The 24,632-nt window shown below is 39.7% G+C and overlaps 1 protein-coding gene and 1 non-coding gene across 2 annotated transcripts in view; one reads left to right on the forward strand and one right to left on the reverse strand.

Moving 5' to 3' along the window:
• The window catches only part of GIPC2 (GIPC PDZ domain containing family member 2), a 74,210-nt gene that overhangs the window by 24,588 nt on the left and 24,990 nt on the right, over positions 1–24,632 (reverse strand). The window contains exons 2-3 of the mRNA XM_032425289.1: positions 22,149–22,334; positions 11,369–11,549 (exon numbers count right to left, since the gene is read on the reverse strand). Coding sequence (XP_032281180.1) covers positions 11,369–11,549; positions 22,149–22,334 — 367 coding nt within the window. The remainder of the gene's footprint in view (positions 1–11,368; positions 11,550–22,148; positions 22,335–24,632) is intronic.
• On the forward strand, positions 19,130–19,236 carry LOC116626901. The gene has a single exon (XR_004298369.1). It is a non-coding gene; the product is annotated as a U6 spliceosomal RNA (small nuclear RNA).

Raw genomic sequence — 24,632 nt, forward strand, 5'->3', positions numbered from 1 at the left:
TTATAATTTCACTTTTCTGTTAATTAAAAATGTCAGCATTTAATGAATTTTCTTTTAATGACAGTTTACAATTAGAATAGGAAGAGTGCATTTTTTTTTTTTTTTAAGATTTTATTTATTTATTTGAGAGAGAGAGAGAATGAGAGACAGAGAGCATGAGAGGGAGGAGGGTCAGAGGGAGAAGCAGACTCCCTGCCAAGCAGGGAGCCCGATGTGGGACTCGATCCCGGGACTCCAGGATCATGACCTGAGCCGAAGGCAGTCGCTTAACTGACTGAGCCACCCAGGCGCCCAGGAAGAGTGCATATTTAGCCTGAGTCTTTATTCAGCTGGGTCTTTACACTGAAACACATTTATCAGTTACTCTCAGTATTCATCTAACCCATCGGCCACACCCCCACAAAAGAAACTGTAGCTCTTCATTTATCTTCTCCCATAGTAACTTTGTGGTAAATGCCAAACCAACATCTAGTTGGATAGAAGGGCAGAACAAACTACGACATAAGAAGATGATTAGGTGGCATGTTCTATCCCCCAAATTTATCACTGTGAAGACTTTAAACCTTTGCCAAAAAATACATGAGAGTTGCATGCACTGTCAGATAAAATGCAAACTATCTAAAATTGAATCTCTCTCCCCGACTTTCCCCCAATTTCCACATCCAAACTGCCTCATTTCTAATCATTCTCGTTACACAGGCTCCAAGGATAGACATCTTGGGAGTGACATTTGCTTCCGAACTTCCTCTTCTCTTCTCTCTTCTCCTTTAAGCAGCATCGGTCCAGCCCCTAACCACCATTCTGCCTTGGCAATATTACTCAGGATTTTTTCTCTCCTTCAAATGCCTGCTGCTGCCCCCAATCCCAGCCCTTATCCCTCACTCAGGCACTGCTACACAGTTTCTCCTCTATAAAATATGGCCACATTGTTTTTCCAGGCTTAATTCCCCAAAATCTTATTTCATCATGTCATTCTTCAGTTCTAATACCCAAATGACTCCCTATTAACCTCAAAAACAAGCTCAGATTCCCCACCTGGTTTTTGGAGCTCTTCTTAGAAGAGCCCAACCACCCCATCCCTCACCCACCTCCCCTCCAGCAACCCTCAGTCTGTTGCCTGTAGTTAAGAGTCTCCCATGATTTGTCTCCCTGTTTTCATCAGAAGGGCACTTAAAGTGATGAACACTGGGTGTTGTATGCAACTGGTGAATCGCTGGATTCTACCTCTGAAACTAGTAATACAGCATATGTTAATTAAATTGAATTTAAGTTTAAAAATTAAAAAAAAAAGAAAAAGAACCCAGAAACTGCTTTTGCAACCTGATTTGCTGAAGTTCCTACAAGCCTGGGCTCTTCACTGTCCTGAACACTTCCCACAGAAAACCCTCCTTGTCTATACTTTTCTTTCCATCTGCCAAGGCCAAGTTCAAATGCAATCTTCTCTAGGAGTCTTTCTTACGTAGTCCAGCCTACTCATATCTTTCCCTTCTCTGAACACCAATTTAAATTTCTGAAATGGATTTAAAATTTTACTCCATAATTCTGGGTATAAGAAATGTCAGACTGAACCAAACTTTGAGCCCCCACTCCAGAGGCTTGGTGAGAAACTGACTCTTGGTTTTATTATGTAAATCTATCTTCCTCTCCGAAGAACAAGAGAGCTAATGTGCTCAGTCCAACACAAACCCTACCCTGAAACTCTATGTCCAAGTCAGTGGGTCCACTTGCAGCCCAAGCCCAGGACACAGGGTGTCCTTCACCTCAGAGTGCAAGGCTGTGCAGTTTTTTTTTAGGATTTTTTTGTATTTATTTATTTGACACAGACAGACAGTGAGCATGTACAAGCAGGGAGAGTAGCAGGCAGGGGAGAAGCAGGCGCCCCGCTGAGCAGGGAGCCCGATGGGGGACTCCATCCCAGGGTCCTGGGATCATGACCCGAGCTGAAGGCAGACGCTTAACCGTCTGAGCCACCCAGGCGCCCCATGCACAGTTCTCAAGACTCTAATACTGTATGCAATTCTATCAGGGGCCCTGTCACCTCTCATGGAAATAGGACACTGGTCCCTGATACTGTTGGGACCTACCAAAAACCATGGCTTTCTCTTTGGGGAAGTTCCTTCCCAATCTTACCATTTCTCCCAGGCCCCAGAACTCTAAGCTTTAGAACCCTTCCCAGTCATGGAGAAGTCAGCTCTCAGCTGAAGTGCACTTTGTTGAAATCTGTATGACAGCACGTGTCCTAGTTCACATTGTATTCTAGAGAGGCAGTACCATACACGGTTAAGAACACAAGCCTCAGGAGCAAACAGGAATTAAGCACTGTACTTGCACTTCCTGGCCACCACTGGGTGACTTCAGCAAGGTATTTAACTGCCCAAAGTCTCAGTTTACTTATCTGAAAAACCCTCTCAAGAATGGCATGAGGATTAAAACAGGCCATAACAGTAGTCCTATTAGGAATGACTTACATTTATATAGCACTATGTGCCAAGCACTATTTTAAGTACTTTACATATATTAACTCATTTAATCCTCACAACACTTTATGGATAAGTAAACAGGAACAAAGGGAGTAACTGGTCCAAAAATCACATAGGTAATAAGCAGCAAGACAGGAATTACACCCAAACAATTTGTCTCAGAGCCTATGTTCTTTATAGCTTCTTATAAGCATTCAATAAATGGTAGCTATTACTGCTACTAATAGAATTACTCGATTCTTAATGTATCTACCTCCTTATATAAATTGTAAGTTCCTTGAGGACAGCAAACACATGGACTTATCCATAACAGTTGTTAGAAAGCTGGCTCTGAAAGTTCACTGCATGGGTTAGAAGCTTGCCTCCATCACACACTAGCTGGCTCTAAAACCTTGAACAAATGGCTCAATCTTTTAGCATGGTTGAAAGGATTAAGTGATTTCCTACTTAGAAAGTACTTAGAAAACTGAATGGCATGTACCTGCTATAAGGACATATGGATAGATCTCATTATTTGATATGAGATATGATGTCATCATCTGTCTTTCCATGATCTGGAACTGTGACAGAGTTCCCAACAAATACTTGCTAACCAACTCACCTGCACTGCTGTTCATGAACAACTTATAGAAAGGCTACACCTGGGCTGCCTGGGTGGCTCAGTCGGTTAAGCGTCTGCTTTGGCTCAGGTCATGATCCCAGGGTCCTGGGATCGAGCCCCCCATCGAGCTCCCTGCTGAGCGGGGAGCCTGCTTCCCCCTCTCCTTCTGCCTGACGCTCCCCCTGCTTGTGCTCTGTGTCAAATAAATAAAATCTTAAAAAAAGAAAAAAAAGGCTACACCTTCATAATAATAGTAATACTTTTATTGAACACGTACTATGTGTCAGGGACTATTCTATGATTTTTTTATGTGTTTAATCATTTAATCCTCAATGTGATAAATACTATTACCATCTTCACTTTTTATATGAAGAAACCAAGCCACAGAAAGTTTAATTCATCTAATGCCACATTATCACACAGCCCATATATGACAGAGTCTATATACTTAACTACTTATGCTTTCTTCCTCTTTAGTTAACTTTTATCATATTCCCCAGTATATTTTGAATTCAGTATACATGAAAAGGCACCAAGACCATTTGTTAGTTGAAACTTTTTCACTAGAAATAGCATGAAAAATAGACTTCTCAAATACTTAAAAAATACTTTCTATCTAAAAAGTCATCTAAAACTTAAAAGCCAAAATTTCTCTCTTAATATCAAATAGACTTCGTCTTTGAAAATGAGTACATCAGTGAAGCTGAATCACAAAGATGAGGTCTGAGTTTTCCAGCTGTGAATGACTCAAAGGACTCAGACGTACTTCACATACTGAACATCCTATTCTGATAGACACATAGCACAGAAATGAACTCTCTAAAAGAAGACATAGCCCAGAGATCTATTACAAAATCTAACCCCAAAATAAAGACTATCACTGCTTTAGGAGGTGAACTTTTTCTTTCAACTCCCTTTGATTTTGGAAACAATTTACAAAAACATTTCAGGCCTCCTACAAACATCTTTCCATAAAGGGCAACAATTACCAACTAAAGAACTTCTCCAGGATAAATACAGACTCATCCAAGTAAAACAATCTAAGTTTCATAGATTTAACACTTATTTTTCTGCAATTAAAAGACCTCATAGGAAACAAACCAGTTGAACTAGTCTGGTCTTAGAGCCAGTTAAGAGTGGGTTTTCATAGCCTTGGGAAAGTCAAGGTTTACAGGGCAAACCCTGCAGGGTTGAGCTCATTGTGGAGACATGTTCCTTTTCATTGGCAAAAAGGGAAAGGAAGTGAGCCATGCCCAAAAAAAAATACCACCAGAGACATTCCACCCGATACTTGATAAGAACTGGGAAGGCTGCCATCAACTCATGGCTAGAAGGAGAATTTGGATCAGAAAGCAGCTGACCAGGAGAAACCATGTTAGGTATGGGAAAGATTCCTCAAACTACAAATTTTTAACAAGGGAATCATTTAAACCAGTGGCTTCCAAATTTTATTTTTTGCTATGACCCACAGTGAGAAATATACACATTATATAACACAACTATACATATGCACACACATCTATATCTGAAACACAAATATACAAAAACACATTAACTGACATGTACAATGTAACCTACCCTTACTAGGCACAAAGAACTATGAAGTTTTCAATTCTATTCTACCCCCTATTCTTTTTTTTTTAATTTTTTTATTGTTATGTTAATCCCCATACATTACATCATTAGTTTTAGATATAGTGTTCCATGATTCATTGTTTGTGCATAACACCCAGTGCTCCATGCAGAACGTGCCCTCCTCAATACCCATCACCAGGCTAACCCATCCTCCCAACCCCCTCCCCTCTAGAACCCTCAGTTTGTTTTTCAGAGTCCATTGTCTCTCATGGTTCTTCTCCCCCTCCGATTTCCCCCCCTTCATTCTTCCCCTCCTGCTACATTCTTCTTCTTCTTTTTTTCTTTCTTAACATATATTGCATTATTTGTTTCAGAGGTACAGATCTGAGATTCAACAGTCTTGTACAATTCACAGCGCTTACCAGAACACATACCCTCCCCAGTGTCCATCACCCAGTCACCCCATCCCTCCCACCCCACTCTACTCCCTATTCTAAACACAGTGGTTGAAATCCACTAGATGAAAAATAGTGACTTAAACTCTGATCAACACAGGAGAATCCGAGGGTGTGTTTTAAAGTACCCTTTATTTCTCCCTCAGAGCCCCACCACCAACTTAGAAAAGCTGAGTGGAGCACCTGCTCTTGGGTCAAGTAATGGGTTCTTGAGTGCTTGGGAAAAGGCCATCCAGAGGCTGTCTCTTCCATGTCTGGCCATTCCTCACTGTGCTGGCTCCTCCCTCCTCTTTCTACTCCCTAAATGCTGGCCTTCCCCCACAACTCTAGGTTTGGTCTTTTTCTTACTACTCTGAATGATCAGATTTCCACAGCTTCAAATTACTCATAAATCCCATTCCCTAGGCTCCAGTTCTCAACCCTTGTCTACCTCTTACACATTTCCAACTAAATTCTCCCACAGGTTTCAAACTCATCAAGCCTAAAATTATATTGTAAGTACAGTCTCTCTTCTCTAAGTCCTCACCCAAATCACTTTCTCTTCTAGTTTTCCTCATCTTAAAGAAAAGCACTCCATTCCACCCCTTACCCAAGCCACAAATCTGTGGGTTATCATTTGCAATCTCTTTTCTTTTACCTCTACATTCAATAAGTTTCCAACTCTACCTTCTTAATATTCAGTGGCATGCAGGTAAGTGTTTAACCATCAGCTCTCCAGGCTAAAAAAAAAAAAAAAAAAAGTCCAAACTTGCAGTACTTTCTGAGTCTGTGATGTAAATACCCCACACCATAGCCAGTTTCAAGCCACCAATGTGAGCTCACTGAACATGGAGTTTGGAAGAGATGTGCACAAATGGCTCCAGCACACCAGTCTATTCTTCAGAACTATTTCTCACCTCCATACCTACTGCTACTGCCTTCGTTCAGGATTTCATCTCCTCTCTCCTCAACCTACACAATAGAATCTTCATGGATTTCCTTGGCCACACGAGCTTATGAACCACCCCCACCCATCTGACACAGTCTCCAAACTCTCTCTCTAAAAGCCAAGGCTCATCACCTGCTTAAACCCCTTCCTTGCCCACTCTTTTATCTTCACATATAAGGCTCTTGATTTGGTTTCTACTGACCCTTGAGCTTCAACTCTTGCCACACAACCACCTAGAACCTCTATTCCAATCATACAGACATACATGATATTCCCAAACATAGGATACTGCTGTATACCTCTACACCTTTGCTTATTCTATTCCTACTCCCTGGGACAACCTTCCCTAATCTGTTCACTAAGCACACCTCTTAAGATTCAGCTCAAATCTTTTCTCCAGGAAGCTTTTCCTCAACTCCTTAGGTAGACTTGATGTCGCCCACTTTTATGCCTCTAGTACATGTTAGCACTGCTAACTCTCTTTCTTGAATTTCTTTTCACATTCATTTCCTCCCACTAGATAGGAGCTTCTTGAAGGCAAGAACTAGATCTTATTCATGTGATATACCAGGCAAGTAGTATGGTGATGGAATACAGTGAATGCTCAAGAAACTATTATCATCCCAGCCACTAACACTCTAATACCAGCATATACTAACTGCTCAAATATCTATTCAATGAAAACATCAGTATGTTCCTGCCACCTACCCAAGGCCAAAGGACAGCTAAGATACTCCACCTATACCTTCTAGATTATTAGGGAGCTCATACTGCCACAGTCAAAGAATTTGCACTGTAATTTTCCTTTAAGCCTACTGGCCTCTGTGTTAGTTTCCTAGGGCTGCCACAAAAGACCACCTGGCTTAAACAAAAGAAATCTATTTCCTCTGTTCCCAAGAAGTTGGATATCAAGTCACCCCCAGGGCTGCTTTCTTCTAAGACCTCTCTTCTTGGTCTGTACAGGTCTTCATGGTCACATGGCATTCTCCTGCTATGTGTATGTGTGTCCAAATTTTCTCCTCTTAGATCAGTCACACTGGATCAGGGCCCACCCTAATGATCTCATTTTAACTTAATTGCCTCCTTAAAGACCTTATCTCCAAATACAGTCACATTCTGAGGTGGTGAAGATTAGGGCTTCAACACAAGAATTTTAGGGGGGCACAATTCAATCAGTAACAGCCTTCTGCTAAACTGTGAGCTCTTCAAAAGGCAGGAGCTATGGCTTAGTCTTTCTTAGTATCCACTGTGCCTAATGGAGTACCTGGAACACAGCAAATTCTCAATAAATTATTTGTGGCAGACAGAAATGAAGGACCTTCCCAGAAGTATAGTCCAAATCTGGTGACCAGCACCAAGAAGAATGTGGCTTTTACTCTTTCCCTTAAAGAAAGTTTGATGCAGCCTGGCTGGTTCAGTCAGTAGAACATGTGACTCTTGATCTCACAGTTGTAAGTTCAAGTCCCACGTTGGGTGTAGAAATTACTTAAAGTCTTAAAAAGCTTGATGCCATCACGATCTCTAGAGAGTCCATTGCCAAACTGCCATTTACATAGCACCCAACACCAAACAGAAAAAAAAAAAAAAAATCCGTAAGACCAGACACCCAAAGCCAACTGACAATACCCTGCCTCCCTCCAGATCCATTCTGATATACCCAGAGTGACAGTATCATGCATGGGTAGAGTCAGATTCAAAGTCAAGAGAAAACAGGGGCGCCTGGGTGGCTCAGATGTTTAAGCGTCTGCCTTCGGCTTAGGTCATGGTCCCAGGGTCCTGGGTTCGAGCCCCGCATCGGGCTCCCTGTTCAGTGGGAAGCCTGCTTCTCCCTCTCCCACTCCCCCTGCTTGTGTTCCCTCTCTCGCTGTGTATCTCTCTGTCAAATAAATAAATAAAATCTTTAACCAAAACAAAAAACAAAAAACAAAGTCAAGAGAAAACCAACACACTCCACTAAACAAGGCATAAAAGCTTAGGAGAAATGGCAAAATGGACATCTGCTACTTTTTTCCTACCCAAAAGGAAATTTCTCCCTCACTGTTCTGCATGATTTTGGTGAGCCTATTAACCATGCCTGCCTCCCCACTATCAAGATGGGACATGACCTAATCAGTTTCCCCTGCTCTCCCAGGAATTTGAATCCTGAGTGAAGTAACATGAAGATAGGAAATAACTGGAGGGAGTTAATCAGACCAGGGCCATGAAAGGTGCCTGGTTCATACATTCCTGAAATGGCCTTCGTCCCTGACCTTCCCAAGGCATCATTGACAGTCTTTGTTTCTGAGACCTACTTGATAAGTCTATCAAAAAATGCCTTTTCATTAAACTAGAAAGTATTTATTCTATAGCTCTCAAAAAGAATCTTGGCATATATAATGGCCCCTGGAAATGGGATGTGACTGGTGGTGGACCTAAAATATGAAAATAGGAGCAGGCTGTAAATGATTCCCCTATCCATGGCTGAGAGTTGTGTTCATCATCCTTGTTATACCACTGCAAAGCAACCAACTACACTCCTTTGTGCATTTTAGGACACAGTCCACATAACTCCCCATGCTAAATCTTTAGGGAAGTTGGTAAGGAAATGTCAAAATACTAGAGTGTATGGCTATTTCAACAGCTTTTGGTAAAAATCCTAGAAATGACTTCACTTCAGCCTAGGTGGCCTAGCTGATCGCAGAGACCAGAACATTCTGCCTCACCTACATTGGCCCTTTTCTCCTGTAGGAATCCAACACAACAGAGTCAGATAATCATGAAGGACTAGGAATTTGAATCAATTCATTAATGATAATGCTAGAAGACACAGGAAGGAAGGAAGCAGGAAAAAAATAAGATTAGAACCAAGAGAACTGGGGGAAGTTAGATTCCTCAAGTACCTCCTAATGGATACTCCCCTTCCAAGAAAAGCGCCAAGCACTGGGATGAAGTCAAAGGATGGGAAACAAACTAGCATTGCCTTTATCTCAAGGCAGAAAGCAGCAAAATTGAGGGCTGAAGGATGGGCAGAGAGCAGCAAGGCCTACTTCTAAGAGAGAATCTCCAAGCCATGACCCAAAGTCAAGTACCGACCCAAAGTCAAGTACCAACCCGGAGTGGAAAACGCACATAGTCCAGCAGATTTAAGTGGGGCTGAGTTAAGCTGTCATAGGAATTTCGGAAGATAAAAACCTATCATTGCTCCAAAATCGATTTCCACATATCCTAACCCACAGCACCACCAGAATTTGGGATGCAATACACCCCCACTAGGAAAATCCTACCCACTGTCCTTCTCAAATATGTACATGGAATTCCTATGAGGCAACAGAGAGCAGGTACAATAGGAGCCAGGGGGGTGATGTACACTGGGGAGGGTATGTACTATGGTGAGCGCTGTGAATTGTATAAGACTGATGAATCACAGACCTGTACCCCTGAAACAAATAATACATTATATGTTAATAAAAAAATTTAAAAAAAAATAGTAGCCAGGCACATAAGGCAGTGCAGCACACCAACCATCTACACGTGTCTCAGGCACTGAAGGAGAAAACCTAATCATGGAGCAACAATAGCTACATACAATGATCTCTGTAACATCCAAAACTAACACCAACCTAGCATCCAAGTTAAAGTGTATCAGTAACTTTCTATAAAGATACAGGGACCACAAGATTTAGATGCAGACAGTAGGTAAAAATAGAAAAAGATTAACTCTGAAAAATAAACTACATGGTAGAAATAAAGGTGAAAAAAATTTATACTCCTTGAGTTGTACCAAGAGAATGACTGATTTACAAAGAGTCTAAGTCAAATAAGAATATCTCAAACTGTTTATATCCTATCGGTTTATATGTTATAACACCCAAGGAGTTGGTCAGCAAACAAAGCCACTTCAAAACCAGCGCTAGATAGAAACCTGAGTGCTGCCCACCTTCTTCTGTGACAAGCAAGCTCAGAAGCTGGGTTGTACTCCATGCAGAATCACAGTATCTACAGTATTGTTTCCTAGAATGAATGGTCCCTCCAGGAGCAGCACTGGCATAAGGCATTCTTCCTCACCCCTCCCCCTGACACCCAGTGTTTTCTTTTGGGTTTTTTAAGATTTGACAGAGAGAGACACAGCGAGAGAGGGAACACAAGCAGGGGGAGTAGGAGAGGGAGAAGCATGCTTCCTGCTGAACAGGGAACCCAATGTGGGGCTCGATCCCAACACCCTGGGATCATGACCTGAGCCAAAGGCAGATGCTTAATGACTGAGCCACCCAGGCACCCCGGGGTTTTTTATTTTAATTCCAGTAGAGTCAACATACAGTGTTACATTAGCTTCAGGTGTGCAATATAGTGATTCAACATTTTTATACATAGCTCAGTGCAAGGCATTCTTTTCTTAAACCTTCTATGGAACTCTTTCTCCCCCAAGTCATATAATCTACACTGTATTTCTATTAAATGGCACAGAATCACTTGGAAGTAGAGAAGAATTTCCATTTCCATATGGCTAGTACCTGTCGCTTACTTGCTAAGGGAGGGAAAATGTAATTCCCAAGATCCATTGCATTCTCCCATCATTTTTATTAACTGCCCTGAGAAAACACCCATTTAAAGACAAACTATAAGGAATATTTATGTACTGTGAGCAAAACAATGAACATAATTTGGGTGGGGTCATGGATGAGTAAGGGCAGTCTAGAATGATTCTGCTGAAGATATTTCAACACTGATGAACACTAGGCGGTCATTTGGCTTATTAAAATAGTGCTGGGTAGAGAGAAGCTGGCACATTTTCCTGTAGAGGAGATGGCCCTGGGGGTTTGAACAGTTGGGACACAGCTGCCATGGCTAAAACCAAGCAAGTACAGATGTCACACCAAAGTAGAAGTAATTTCATACCATACCATGCTGCCAAATTCAAAATGCCAATGGAGGAAAAGTATTGAAGTCTTTAAAATAGACTAGATAACTATTTTAAATACCAATTCTGTGTGTAACTGAAGTTTTTGCTGTTGAGGTCCATGAACAACAGTTATTATGGCTTAGAGAGCTCAATCAAGAATTTTATTGCTGAGCAAGATAAATGTAATACAATGTGCTCTCCTTGGAGTTTGGAACTGCCACAAAGTCACTGGACATTAGACTTTGTGACTCCAAAGGTCTTTCAGAAATTGTCCTTTTAAACAACTTTTTTTTCCTCAAATAGTTGTTTTCCCTTATCAGTGCTGTCATTCTCTATAGTCTTAATGGATATATTGTATCACATGGCATCACAGCTCAGTATGCACTATCCTTATAAAGACAAGCCAGGGAAGGGAACACTTCATACACATACACACCCACACCCACTTACCAAATGCCTTCTTAGGTTCTATTAACTTCAAGGTAAAGGATTCATCTTTTTTTAATTCCTTTAATTTTCTTGCAACATCATAGTGACGCCACCCAACGATATTTTCTCCATTTACAGATTCAATATGATCCCCCACACAGACGGTTTTAACTGAGTCAATTAGGCTACCATCTTTAATTCTCTGAAAGAAAGAAAATTAAGGATAACACATAATACAAAATGGAACTGCATAACATTACTTTTCATGCTCCTGAGACATTATATATAATACATCGACATACTAACAATGCAACTTAAGGCTCAGTTAAAGAGGAAAGACCAAGCAACAAAGGACAACCATCTTACCTCATTTAGAATTATGCTCCATCAGTCATCACACCTTCTCTGAGAAACTTCTGACATCCCCTGGGGTACTCCCCCAAGAATGGTCAGGGTGTCACTCTCATGCTTCTCTAGTAGGTTTTGCTACATATTCTGAGCTCTAAGCTGAGCACTTTACATTTGCCATCTCATTTAATTTTAACAACCTTTATGAGAGTCTCACGTCATAGATGAGAAAAATTGAAGCTTGGGAAAATCCAGTAATTTGCCAGTTCAGCATACTGTCGAGCAATTGTTCATTTACTTCTCAATTTCCATTATTGAACCGTAATATCCTTGGAGACAGAGATGGTGTTATTCACCACTACGTGCTCTGTGTCTAGCACAAAGTCCCTCCGAAAATGGTTGTTGAATCATTTCAAAATGAAACCCATTACATGAGAATAGAGCTTAAGTGTTTTTGTTTTTTTTACTGGCTACATTTTTTTAAACCTTAGTTACAAATGTAATGATTCAAGAATTAGTACAACCTCAGCTAAGAACATTGATTAACTAATAAGACACAGGTGTGGTTACCATTTAGATAGCCAGTAGGAGTGATACTATACTATCATTTTTCACTTAACACCTTTTAGGTCAGGAGAACTTAGGACTCAGGAAAACTTCAAATTGGTCTTTCTTAAATCTATTTTACTTCTATACAATAAATCTATAGTGCAGAGTCTCAAAAGGAGACCTAAGACTCCCTAAGATAGTACTAAGATTTTAGGGAAGGATTTTAGGGATCAGAGGCCCAGGAAAAAACTGCACAGGTAACAGCCCTGCAAAGTTAATTCTTCCACAGTAGTGAGGAACAGGGCAAAAGAAAATCCACAGTCTGCCTCAGGAGTCACAAATCCTTCATGGGGGTGGGTAGGATAGAAATATTAGAGGCTACTAGATATATAATAAAAGCATGTGGGGGCGCCTGGGTGGCTCAGTCGTTAAGCGTCTGCCTTCGGCTCAGGTCATGATCCTGGGGTGCTGGAATCGGCTCAGGTCATGATCCCGGGGTCCTGGGATCCAGCCCCACATCGGGCTCCCTGCTCCGCGGGAAACCTCCTTCTCCCTCTCCCACTCACCCTGCTTGTGTTCCTTCTCTCACTGTGTCTCTGTCAAATAAATAAAATCTTAAAAAAAAAAAAAACATGTGCATTCCCCACTCTTACCAGGTGGAAGAACAACACCTTCTGAATCAGCAGGGTAACCACTTCATCTAAGAGTTAAGAGGAAAACTGATCTCATGTACCCCAGCATCTCCATAATATCAACAGAAAAAAGAGAATCGTACAAGACTATTCTGGGAAGGTTGGACTTTTTTAAGTTTTAAGTTTTATTACTATATACCAAAACTCACAATAGGTTTCTTTTTTACCCACTTTTAAGAACATTCCTATTTTCATTATAATAGTAACTATTAATACGCTTCATGCAAGAGAAATAATGCCAATTCAGAGCTATCATTACAAAAAGTGAAATATTAAAAAAATGAGAAATTTCATCATCCGACTGGTATTGTTTTATTATTAGGAGTCAATATTAGCATTATAAGTTAACAGAATTAAGAGTTACTACAACACACCACTAAGTGCAACTGGAGTTTCTAAAGGGTCACAGAAAAATAAGCAAGATTTAAAAGAAAACTAGAGAGGCGCCTGAGTGGCTCAGTCAGTTAAGTGTCTGCCTTCAGCTCAGGTCATGATCCCAGGGTCCTGGGATCGAGCCCCATGTCGAGCTCCCTGCTCATCGGGGAGCCTGCTTCCTCTGCCCCTCCCCCCCGTTTCTGCTATCAAATAAATCTTTAAAAAAAATAAAAAGAAAAAAGAAAACTAGAGTATAAAGAAAAAAAACTATTAAATATCCTGTCATCTACCCATTCTTAAGCCATTGGAGAATGTGAAAATCTATGTAACTTTCACTTCCTTTTTATTCTAATTTATCTCTTAATACCTTCTGAACCTATTTTTTCCTTTGATCAATGACACCATATAAATTTCAGTGTCCCACCACATATTTTTAAGACTTGTCACAATTGATTAAAAATAAGCAGTATATAAAATTAATCAAATGAAAAATTTACAGGGCACATGGCTGGCTCAGTCAGAAGAGTATGCAACTCTTGATCTCAGAGTCATGAGTTTGAGCTCCTATGTGGAGTGTAGAGATTAAATAAATAAAACTTTTCTGAAAAATGGAAAACTTTACAGACACATATAAATCTTACCAGTAAATTAAAGGTCAGAGTAACAAAAATCTAGGTTGTCCTGGACCTGTGAGTAGCCACAGACATCACTAGAAGAGCGTCCAGACCGAAGGAAGAAAGGCAGTTACCAGAAGTCAGAGCAAGTAGCAAGGCAAGAATCCAGGTGGGCAAGAAAAAAGTCAAAGCATGGGTAATCATCAGAGTTAGCAGATAAGGATCTGGGATGAAGAGATGGGAAAATCAGTGTAAGAAACCTGAAGAACACCATAAGGGGAATCAAATTCAGAAGCAAAGGGCATGCCTGGGTGGCTCAGTTGGTTAAATGTCTGACTCTTAGTTTTGGCTCAGGTCATGATCTCAGGGTTGTGGGATCGAGCCCCACACATTGGGCTCTGCGCTCAGAGCAGAGTCTGCCTCAGATCCTCTCTCCCTCTCTCTCCCACGCATGCAGTCTCTCTTACATAAATAAGTAAAATCTTAAGAAAAAAAAAAAAAGATATAGAAGCAAAATAGAAGACACTGATTATATATGTTATGGATTACATAAGCTGTAGCCTCTTAAGTCATAAAGAATGAGGTAGCAATTGAGACAAGTTTCTGGAATCTATTCTTTGATAATCATAACATGATAGAGATTAATAATATTGCTAAAAGTGCTACTCAAACACAAGGAACTGGAAAATAAAAAAGTATTAGTTCTATGCTTATATTTACTGAGTCAGTATCATTCTCTGTGACACTTAGAACTTTGTTCCATCTGGCTTTAGAGCTTGATACTGCAAAATGCAGAGAAGACAAATATTTTTTAAAAGATGGGATTCACATTATTAAACTCAGAGGTTCCCAATCATTTCAGACCATTATTATAGTATTTTCCATTATTTCATTGCATATACTTACAGAACTCTGCTCATCACAGATATCAGCAGAACTCAAGGGCAGCATTGCACCCTCCTCACAGCTTAGGCATCAGATTCAAGGTTGTTTGAGCTGCGTGCCCTACTGCCATGGTCAGCAACTCTGAGATCTGTGCTGATCCTCCCAACACTGTCCTCAAAACTCATTCATAATAAAGTAACATTCATTAACTGTAAATAGTTAATTCACTCAGCCTTAAAAGCAAGCCTCATTCCATTAACAGAGGAGAATATCAAGGTACAGTGATTATATGGCTTGATCAAAAGAACACAACAACAGAATGGGGACTCAGAGGTGGGCCAAGAGACTACATGACTCTGAATTACAACAAGGCCTAAAATATTTACCATCTGTCCCTTTATGTAAATGTTTGACAACTCATCTTGAAACGCTCTGGAATTTCTGGTTTTGTTAAAAGTATACACTCTGAATTTTCTGATTAGGTTATTTATATACTCTGGTTCTGGGAAATTGAGACTTGTAAAATCTAAAATCACAAATGTTTTAGTCTGGTGTCTTTTCACCTGAAAAGCTTTATCTGTAAGAACCATGCAGTACTGTCTTTTAATTCAATTTTTTTTAATCACATATATATATATTTTAGATTCTACATAGAAAATAGATTATATAGTATAGGTGTTTCTCTGACATTTCACTTAGCATAATACCCTTGAGGTCCATCCATATTGCCACAAATGGGAAGATTTCATTCTGTTATACAGCTAATATTCCAGTGTGTGTGTGTGTGTGTGCGTGTGTACACGTCTTTATCCATGCATCAGTGGATAGGCACCTAGGTTGCTTCCACATCTTGACTGTTGTAAATAATGCTGCAATGAACACCATACACAAATGCATGGTGCATTTGTCTTTATGATTTTAGAGAGAGCGTGCACAGAGGGAGGAGCAGAGGGGGAGGGACAAGCAGACTCTGCACGAAGCACAGAGACAGATGTGGGGCTCTGTCCCACCCCCAAGATCATGACCTGAGCTGGACACTTAACCAATTGAGCCACCCAGGCATCCCTGGTTCATTTATCTTTCTGAATTAGCATTTTCATTTTCCTCATATAAATACCCCGAAGGGGAATTGCTGAATTGTATGGTAGTTCTTTTAATTTTTTGAGGAAAAGCCATATTGTTTTCCATAGTGGTTGCACCAATTTACATTCCTACCAACAGTGCACGAGCGTTCCCTTTTCTCCACATCCTCACCAACATTTGTTACTTCTAGTCCTTTTGAGAATAGCCATTCTAACAGGTGCAAGGTGGTATCTCACTGTGGTTCTGATTTGCATTTCCCTGATAATTAATGACATAAAGCATCTTTTCATGTAGCTGTTAGCCATCTGTAGGTCTTCTTTGGAGAAATGTCTATTCAGATCTTCCGCCCACTTTTTTTTTTAATCTATTTTAGTTAAATAGCCCACTTTTTATTTTTCCTTCTGTTGCTTCTGTTTTCAGGTTCAAAAATCACCAAAACCTATGTCTAAGAGCTTACTGCCTAGCTTTTCTTCTAGCTTTGTGGTTTCAGGTTTTAATTCAAGTCTTTAATCCATTCTGGGTTAATTTTTGTGTATGGTGTGAGATAATAATCCAGTTTCACTCTTTTGCATGTGACTATCCAATTTTCCCATTACTGGCTATCCCATATTTCCCACACCATTAAACAGAATATCTCAAAATAAATAAAAATAAAAAATAGTGTGTCCCCTCCTCCATTGTATATTCTTGGTTCCTTTGTTATAAATTGGCCATATATGCAGGAGTTTATTTCTGGGCTCTCTATTCTGCCCCATTGATCAAGGTTTGTTTTTATGCCAATACCACAGTTTTAATTACCATAGCTTTGTAATATACTTTGAAATCAGGGAGTATGCTGCCTCCAGCTTTGTTCTTCTTTCTCAACCTTGCTTGGCTATTCACGGTCTTCTATGGTTGGTTCCACATAAATTTTAGGACTATTTGTTCTATTTGTATGAAAAGTGTCATTGGAATTTTGATAGGGATTGCACTGACTGTAATATTACTTTGGGTAGTATGGACATTTTAACAGTGTTAATTCTTCCGATCCATGAGCATGGAATAGCTTTCCATTTGTCTTCAATTTCTTACATTAACATCTTGTAGTTTTGAATAGGCTATTCTCCTTCGTTAAATTTATTCCTCGGTACTTTATTCTTTTTGATGCAACTGTAAATGGAACTGTTTTCTCAATTTTTGATAGTTCATTATTAGCATATAGAAATAAGATTTTAGCATGTCAATTTTATATCCTGCAACTTTACTGAATTTATTAGTTCTAACAGTTTTCTGGATAAAGTCTTGAGTTTTCTGTATATATCATCTTCAAACAGTGACCATTTTACTTCTTCCTCTCCAACTTGAATACCTTTTATTTCTTTTTCTTGCCTAATTGTTCTGGCTAGAACTTCCAATACTGTGTTAAATAGAAGTGGCAAGAATAGTCATCCTTGCCTTGTTCCTGATCTTAGTGGTGAAAAGCTGAAAGCTTTCCCTCTAAGTATGTTAGCCGTGGGCTTGTCCTATAGGACCCTTATTACATTGAAGCATGTTCCCTCTATACCCACTTTGTTGAGAGTTTTTACCATAAACAGATGTTGAATTCTACTAAACGTTTTCTCTGCATCTACGGAAATAATCATAATTTTTATCCTTCATTTTGTTAATGTGGTTTATCACATTGATTTGTGGATGTTGAACCATCCTTGGAATAAACCCCACTTGGTCATGAGGTATGATCCTTTAATGTATTGCTGAATATGACTGCTGATGTTTTGTTGAGGACTTTTGCATTTATGTTATTATGAATACCGGCTCTTTTCATGGCATTCTTGTCTGGTTTTGGTATCAGGGTAATGCTGACTTCATAAAATGAGTTTGGAAGAGTTCACTTCCAATTTTTGAAAGAATTTGAGAAGGATTGGTATTAATTCTTCTCTTTGAATGTTTGCTAGAATTTGCCAGTGAAGCCATCTGGTCCTAAACTTTTGTTGTTGGGAAGTTTTTCATTACTATCAAGGAGATTAAATCCATCTGCTCAAATTTTATTTCATCATCAGTCTTGGTGGGTTGTAGGTTTCTAGGAATTTACCCATTTCTTATATGTCGTCCAAGATGTTAGAAAACTACTGTGAACAGTTATACCTATGATCCTCTGCATTTCTGTGATATCCAGTGTAACATCTCTTTCACTTCTGGTTTTACTGGAGTCCTTTTTGGTGAATCTAGCTAAAGGTCAATTATTTTTCAAAGAACCAACTCTTAGTTTCATTGATCTTCTCTATTGTCTTTTTAGTCTCTTTCTTTTAGAGTGGGGTGGGGGTGCAGAGGGAGAGGGAGAGAGAGAATCCCAAGCAGCAACCCCCTCACATGGGGTTCGATCTCACAACCCTGTGATCACAACCTAAACCAACATCAAGAGTCAGATGCTTAACCGACTGAGCCACCCAGGTGCCCCGGATATTCCTAGTCTTATTTTTGCTCTAATCTTTGTTCTTTACTTCCTTCTACTAACTTTGGGCTTCATTTGTTCTTTTTCTAGCTCCTTGAGGTATAAAGTTAGGTTGAGATTTGTTTCTTGAGGTAGGCATTTATCTCTATGAACTTCCCTATTAAAACTGCTTTTTGGGGGCACCTGGGTGGCTCAGTCAGTTGAGCATTGGACTCTTGATTCTGACAAAAGCCTTATCTCAGGGTCATGAGCTCAAGCCCTGGGTTGGGCTCCAAGCTGTTCATGGAGTCTCCTTAAAAAAAAAAAAAGAGACAGACAGACAGACACAGACACACACACACACAAAATCATGGAACCTGGGACACCTGGGTGGCTCAGTGGGTTAAGCATCTGCCTTTAGCTCAGGTCATGATCCTGGGGTCCTGGGATCAAGCCCTGCATCAGGCTCCCTGCTCAGCAGGGAGTCTGCTTCTCCCTCTCCCTCTGCCCCTCCCCCCTGCTTGTGCTCTTGCTTGCTCATGCTTTTTGTCCTCAAATGAATTTAAAAAAAAAAAAGCATGGAGCCCAACACAGGGCTCAATCCCAGGACCCTGAGATCACAACCTGAGTCAAAAATCAAGAATCAGATGCCCAACTGACTGAGCCACCCAGGTGCCCCAGGCCTCTGTATAAAGCCCATGCTCCCATGCATCACCCTGTACCGCCTCCCTAATATGGAATCCTTCCTCTTTACCTTTGTCTGAATCTATACCACACTGTCCTACTCTAATATACTGACTTCTAACCACTACTGAAAGGATATCAAGTACTCACTTCAGCAGCACATACACTAAAATTGGAACCATACAAAAAACATTAACACAGTCCCTGAACAAGAATGACATACAAGCTCTTGGAATGTTTTTTTTTTTTCTGCCTATGGTGAGCCAAAAATTAATGAAAATGATTACTTATAAGGAGTGGGAGAAATGAGTAATGGGTTAGAGGGCTAGGGGAAAGAGTGACAGATCTCTGAAGGTCTTTTAATACAGTTTTAACTTTCAAATCATCTTAGTATTTTATGTATTCAGAAAAAATGAAAACAAGGATGAGGGGGAAACTCAATTCAAAGAGAAGCAAATAGATTCAACAGTATTTCAAATAAATAATAATCACGTAATGGGGAAAGCGGCAGGAAAGAACCTATTCCAAGTAACCTCTGAATAGAATACTTTGTTTATATATGTACATTTAGATTAAAGAGGATATTTGGCAACTGATAAAATAATTTTAAACTAATGTCCATCCTGCAGGTTGTTTTTGTGTTTGTTTAAAGATTTACTTGACAGAGAGAGACAGCAAGAGAGGGAACACAAGCAGAGGGAGTGGGAGAGGGAGAAAGCAGGCTTCCCGCCGAGCAGGGAGCCCGATGTGGGGCTCGATCCCAGGACTCTGGAGATCATGACCTGAGCCGAAGGCAGACGCTTAATGACTGAGCCACCCAGGCACCCAACACTGCAGTTTTATCAATACTAGATTTTCCGAATTTCACAATTGTACTATAGTTATATAGAGAAAAACCCTGTGCTTAGTAATTCCATTCTGAAATAGTAAGGGCTAAATGGGCATAATACATACAACCCACTTTTTCAAATAGTTCAGAAAAATTATATGTATTTGTATTTATGTGTATATATACACACATATACACATGCGTATGAGAGCAAACAAAACAGCAAATGTGGCAAATGATAAAAATTGGAGAAATAGATAAAGGGTATTATGGAAGTCCTCTGTATTAGTACAATCTTTCAATAAGTTTTAAATTACCCCCCTCAATTTTTAAAAAGTCATATTAACCATGTACACAGGCTATTCATTTCTCTAAGTTGAATTATACGTCAGCAATTGGCTTATGCTCCACTTTCTCTTTGCCATCATGTTGTCTCCACAGGACTAGTAATGAGTATGGAGGCAGGCACATGTTCAAGGAGGCATTAAAAAAATAAAGAATACAAGCTCTGAACATCAGAGGTTAAGATCTAAAAAATCCACACGTGCTTGCAAAACTTCTAAGCCCTTCCCTGCTGACATTAGAAAGGCATTGCTGCATGTGCCTCATGTCCTGAGCTTCCCCCAGATAATCCCACATGACTTTCCCAACTCACGATTTTCCATTTGATCACCCACTCGACCTTCAGCACAGTCATATCTTTTGCAGAGCTAAAAATAGCCATTCTATCAAGTGGGAATTTAAATAAAGTACTATTTACAGTTAAGATAGCTTCCCTAAGACTTTAATGATGACAATGCATCAGCAAAGACTTAGACAAAATAAAAACATGAAACATGTTCTGTTTATGAAATTTATAACTAATTCTTAGTGAAGTGGATAGGAATGTCAGCTCTGGAGCCAGATCTCTCGAATTCAAATCCTGAATTTTTTAGCTACGTAACTTTGCAGCAAGCTACTTAACCTCCCTGATCCTGTTTCTACATCTTTAAAATAGAGGTTAATAATACTGCCACAGGTGAATCTCCTAGACATATTGAACAAAAGAAGCCAGAAACAATAGAGTACATGATTCTACTTAATGAAGTTCAAGAAGAAGCAAAACTACGGTGATAGAGGTCAGAACAGTGGCTACCTTTGTGGGGGAAGTAGAGTGACTGAGAAGAGTTCCAAGAGAATTCTGGGTGGTAGAAATGAAGTCTCCCTTGAGCCCGGTGGTGGTTACAAAAGGTATGAGTACAGTAAGCCATACATTAAAAATCTGTTATACATCAACAAGAAAAAACATAGTATCAAATTGAATTGTGAGGACTGAGAAACAGTATGTAAAGTGCCTAGTACATAATCATTCAATAGAAGTCAGCTGTTATACAATTGCTTAATAGATTTTGATTTCTTTTTAAAGATTTTATTTATCTGACAAAGAGAGGGAGCAAGAGCAGGAACACAAGCAGGGGGAGTGGGAGAGGGAGAAGCAGGCTTCCCGACAAGCAGGGAGCCTGATGCAGGGCTCGGTCCTGGGAACATGACCTGAGCCGAAGGCAGACACTTAACGACTGAGCCACCCAGGCACCCCTGCTTAGTAGATATTTAAGAGATGAGGGGAGCCTGCTTCTCCCTCTGCCCCTCCCCCTGCTTGTTTTCTCTCAAAAATAAAATCTAAAAAACAAAACAAAGAGATGAATCTAATTTCCTTTTTACCACTCCTCAGTTCTTAGTTTTTCATACTATTTCAAACCTCCTTCTCCCATCTTTGCAGCTCTATATTGTTCTCTTTGTATCTAAATAAAGGAATTACATAGTTTAGAAAACATTGAACATTTAAGAAGTTGTCAAAAATGTGTACACTTGGGGTACCTGGCTGGCTCAGTTGGTAAGGCATGCAACTCTTGATCTCAGGGTTGTGAGTTTGAGCCCCACACTGGGCATAGAGATTACTTTTTAAAAAATTATAATACATATATATATATTACACACACACACACACACACACTCTTACTTGGAAATAACCCTAGAAAATCAATGGAAATCAACACGGAAGTCATCAGATATCAATGAGCTACAGACCTACAAGAGCTCATATGGATGAGTGGGCACCAGGACCAGGCTTTTCTTTTCAGTAAGTTCTAAATTCTAGAGGAAGTTTAAACTGAAGGAAAGAAATTCAAGGAAAGGGTAAACAAAAAATGAGGTCTTTGAAACATTTTTTAAATGAAACCTTATCAAACCATCCCTGCTAAGCCAGCTTTCACTCTGAAGATTTCTTTGAACTGGTAGATTTTCTTAACTATTACCCTCAGTTAGGTCACATAGTTATTTTTTTAAGACTTACCTTTATAAAAGCATAGCCAGTACCATTATCTGTGATGGTGAGACCAAGTGAATCCTCAGATTTATATACATTCACTTCTTTTTGGATCCCTTTCACATGGGCAAATATGAAATCTTCAAGACCTACATGTGATCCTAAGATTCTTTCCATATCAACTTTAGGTGTGTTTAAAGTACAATATAATATCTGTAAGAAAGAAAGAAATAGGTTAGCCCAGTTTCCATCAGGAAACATTCTGGTCATTAGTTTAATATTTGAGTGAAATAGTCCTCAATTTATGATCTAAGAAGTTACATCATTAACCTCAGGTAATATATATGGAGTACTTCCTATAGGCAAGGCTGTGTTCTAAACAATTTACAGCCATGATCTCATTTAATCCTCATAAGGACTTTATAAATACATTCTCACCTCCAAATTATAGATGAGGAATTTGAGGCTAAGAAAATAATTTGCCTGAGGTCACAAAGCCTGTATTTGTCAAGAGCAAGATTCTGAGTTCAGATCATACCAACTTTGAAGTGATTTAAACACTTACATTACCTGCCATTTACAATGCTAAAACCAAAAGTTGTGTTCCCAAAGGCAAGGCCATGACATGTTTACCATGTTTATAAATGAAATTATAGGCAAGACTATTTTTGAAAACTGGTTTTTTTAAAATGAGGAAAATTATTTATCTTGCATTATAGTGCTTGAGAAAAGTGATTAATGAATGAGGTACCAAAATGAAGAGGTCTAAAACAGACCTTAAAAGACCACTAATCCAATTCCTTAATTTTCAAAATAAAGGAACTGAGGTGTGGAGAGATGAACGCAATTTGGTCAAATTCACATGAAGGTAGAAACAGCAGGAAAAACTGCAATAGTAAAAAGTTGTATAGAGATTTTAAAGAGACTCATGTTCATGTCTTCATTGAACCTCATTTTCCTTCAAAAATAGGATTCATTTTACTAAAATCTGCAGGCCAGCTCTTAAGTTTGTCCACCATGATTTGGGTAATTTCTGGGGCCCAAATACAAAATTTCAGAACAGGAGGAGAAAGTGTTGAAAACACATCATTGGTTCAAAAATTAAGTTCAACAAACATTTCTTGAGTACGTATGTCCCAAAGAAAAATTTTTTTTTTTTTTAAAGATTTTATTTATTTATTTTGACAGAGAAAGAAAGAGCGAGAGCAGGAACACAAGCAGGGGGAGTGGGAGAGGGAAAAGCAGGCTTCCTGCTGAGCAGGGAGCCCGATGTGGGGCTCGATCCCAGGACCCTGGGACCATGACCCTGAGCTGAAGGCAGACGCTTAACGACTGAGCCACCCAAGCACCCCCAAAGAAAAACATTTTAATATGGCTGTCTTATACCAAAATGGCTAAATGAAAAAAATTTTTTTACTCTTTTATTGTCAAGTAATTTTGCCACAGATGTTGTCAGCCCTTCCTCCAAACCTGAGCCTTGCTTCAGTCCTCCCTTTCAACCCTCTCCCTATATCCCTGGGTTTCACACCATTCCTGATTCCCACTGGAACTTAAGCCTTAACACATCCATAAGCCTCATAAAGTTCGGAAATGGTGCAACTACTACTTATTAAATGGCTCTTTAAGCCATATCAGAATGTGTCTGAATTGGAAGAGCTCTCTCTGTTACACAGCTAAAAAGTCCAGCGTGGTCAGCAAAACTCTGATCAAATCTCAGAAGTGTATGAAAGGAGCTAGTGATGAGGACAAGAGGCAACCGGGTACCAAAGAATAAAGGCTTACAAAGAAAAACTGCTGTCCTCACCCTTTCCCTTTTTCATCTGTGGTGAGCTGTGCTAACTGGTGGATATCTGATTTAACCCTTTGTGTTCCTGGGCAGGACATAATATATTTGGCTTTATGATTAGTAAGTTTTTGCAAATATGCTAGTGTAAAAATCGTATAATTCACAGGGGGAAAGAAAGTCCTTTAAGAATAGCTCCTATTCCTTATTCTAACTGCGAAATCAATAGTATAATTAGTCCACTTGCAAAAATCATTAATAGTGTGGGTAGAGGGGCAAGGGAATATGCATAGTAAACTGCTTTTCTGATTTCCTTTCTCAAAAAATGATGGGAAGTAGAGGAAACAGTTCTGTGTTGTTTTAAACAGTGAATCTGTTAATGTGTTCACAGTGGATCCCAAACACCATTAATATAAAAGCAACTTACCAGTTAGGAAATAAAACATTAAAACATAATGATGAGGGGCGCCTGGGTGGCTCAGTCAGTTAAACCTCTGCCTTCGGCTCAGGTCATGATCCCAGGGTCCTGGGATAGAGCCCCATGGGCTCCCTGCTCAGCAGGGAGTCTGCTTCTCCCTCTCCCTCTGCCATCCCCCTGTCAAATAAATAAAATCTTAAAAATGATGATGATGATGATGATGATGATGATGATGACGACGACGACGACGATGTAACAGGGCAGGAGAAAAGCCCCAAAAAGGAAATCCCATACAAAGTGGACTTCTAGT

This window comes from Phoca vitulina, unplaced genomic scaffold, assembly GCF_004348235.1.
Source record: "Phoca vitulina isolate PV1807 unplaced genomic scaffold, GSC_HSeal_1.0 scaffold2, whole genome shotgun sequence".
In the NCBI taxonomy this organism is placed as follows: Eukaryota; Metazoa; Chordata; class Mammalia; order Carnivora; family Phocidae; genus Phoca; species Phoca vitulina.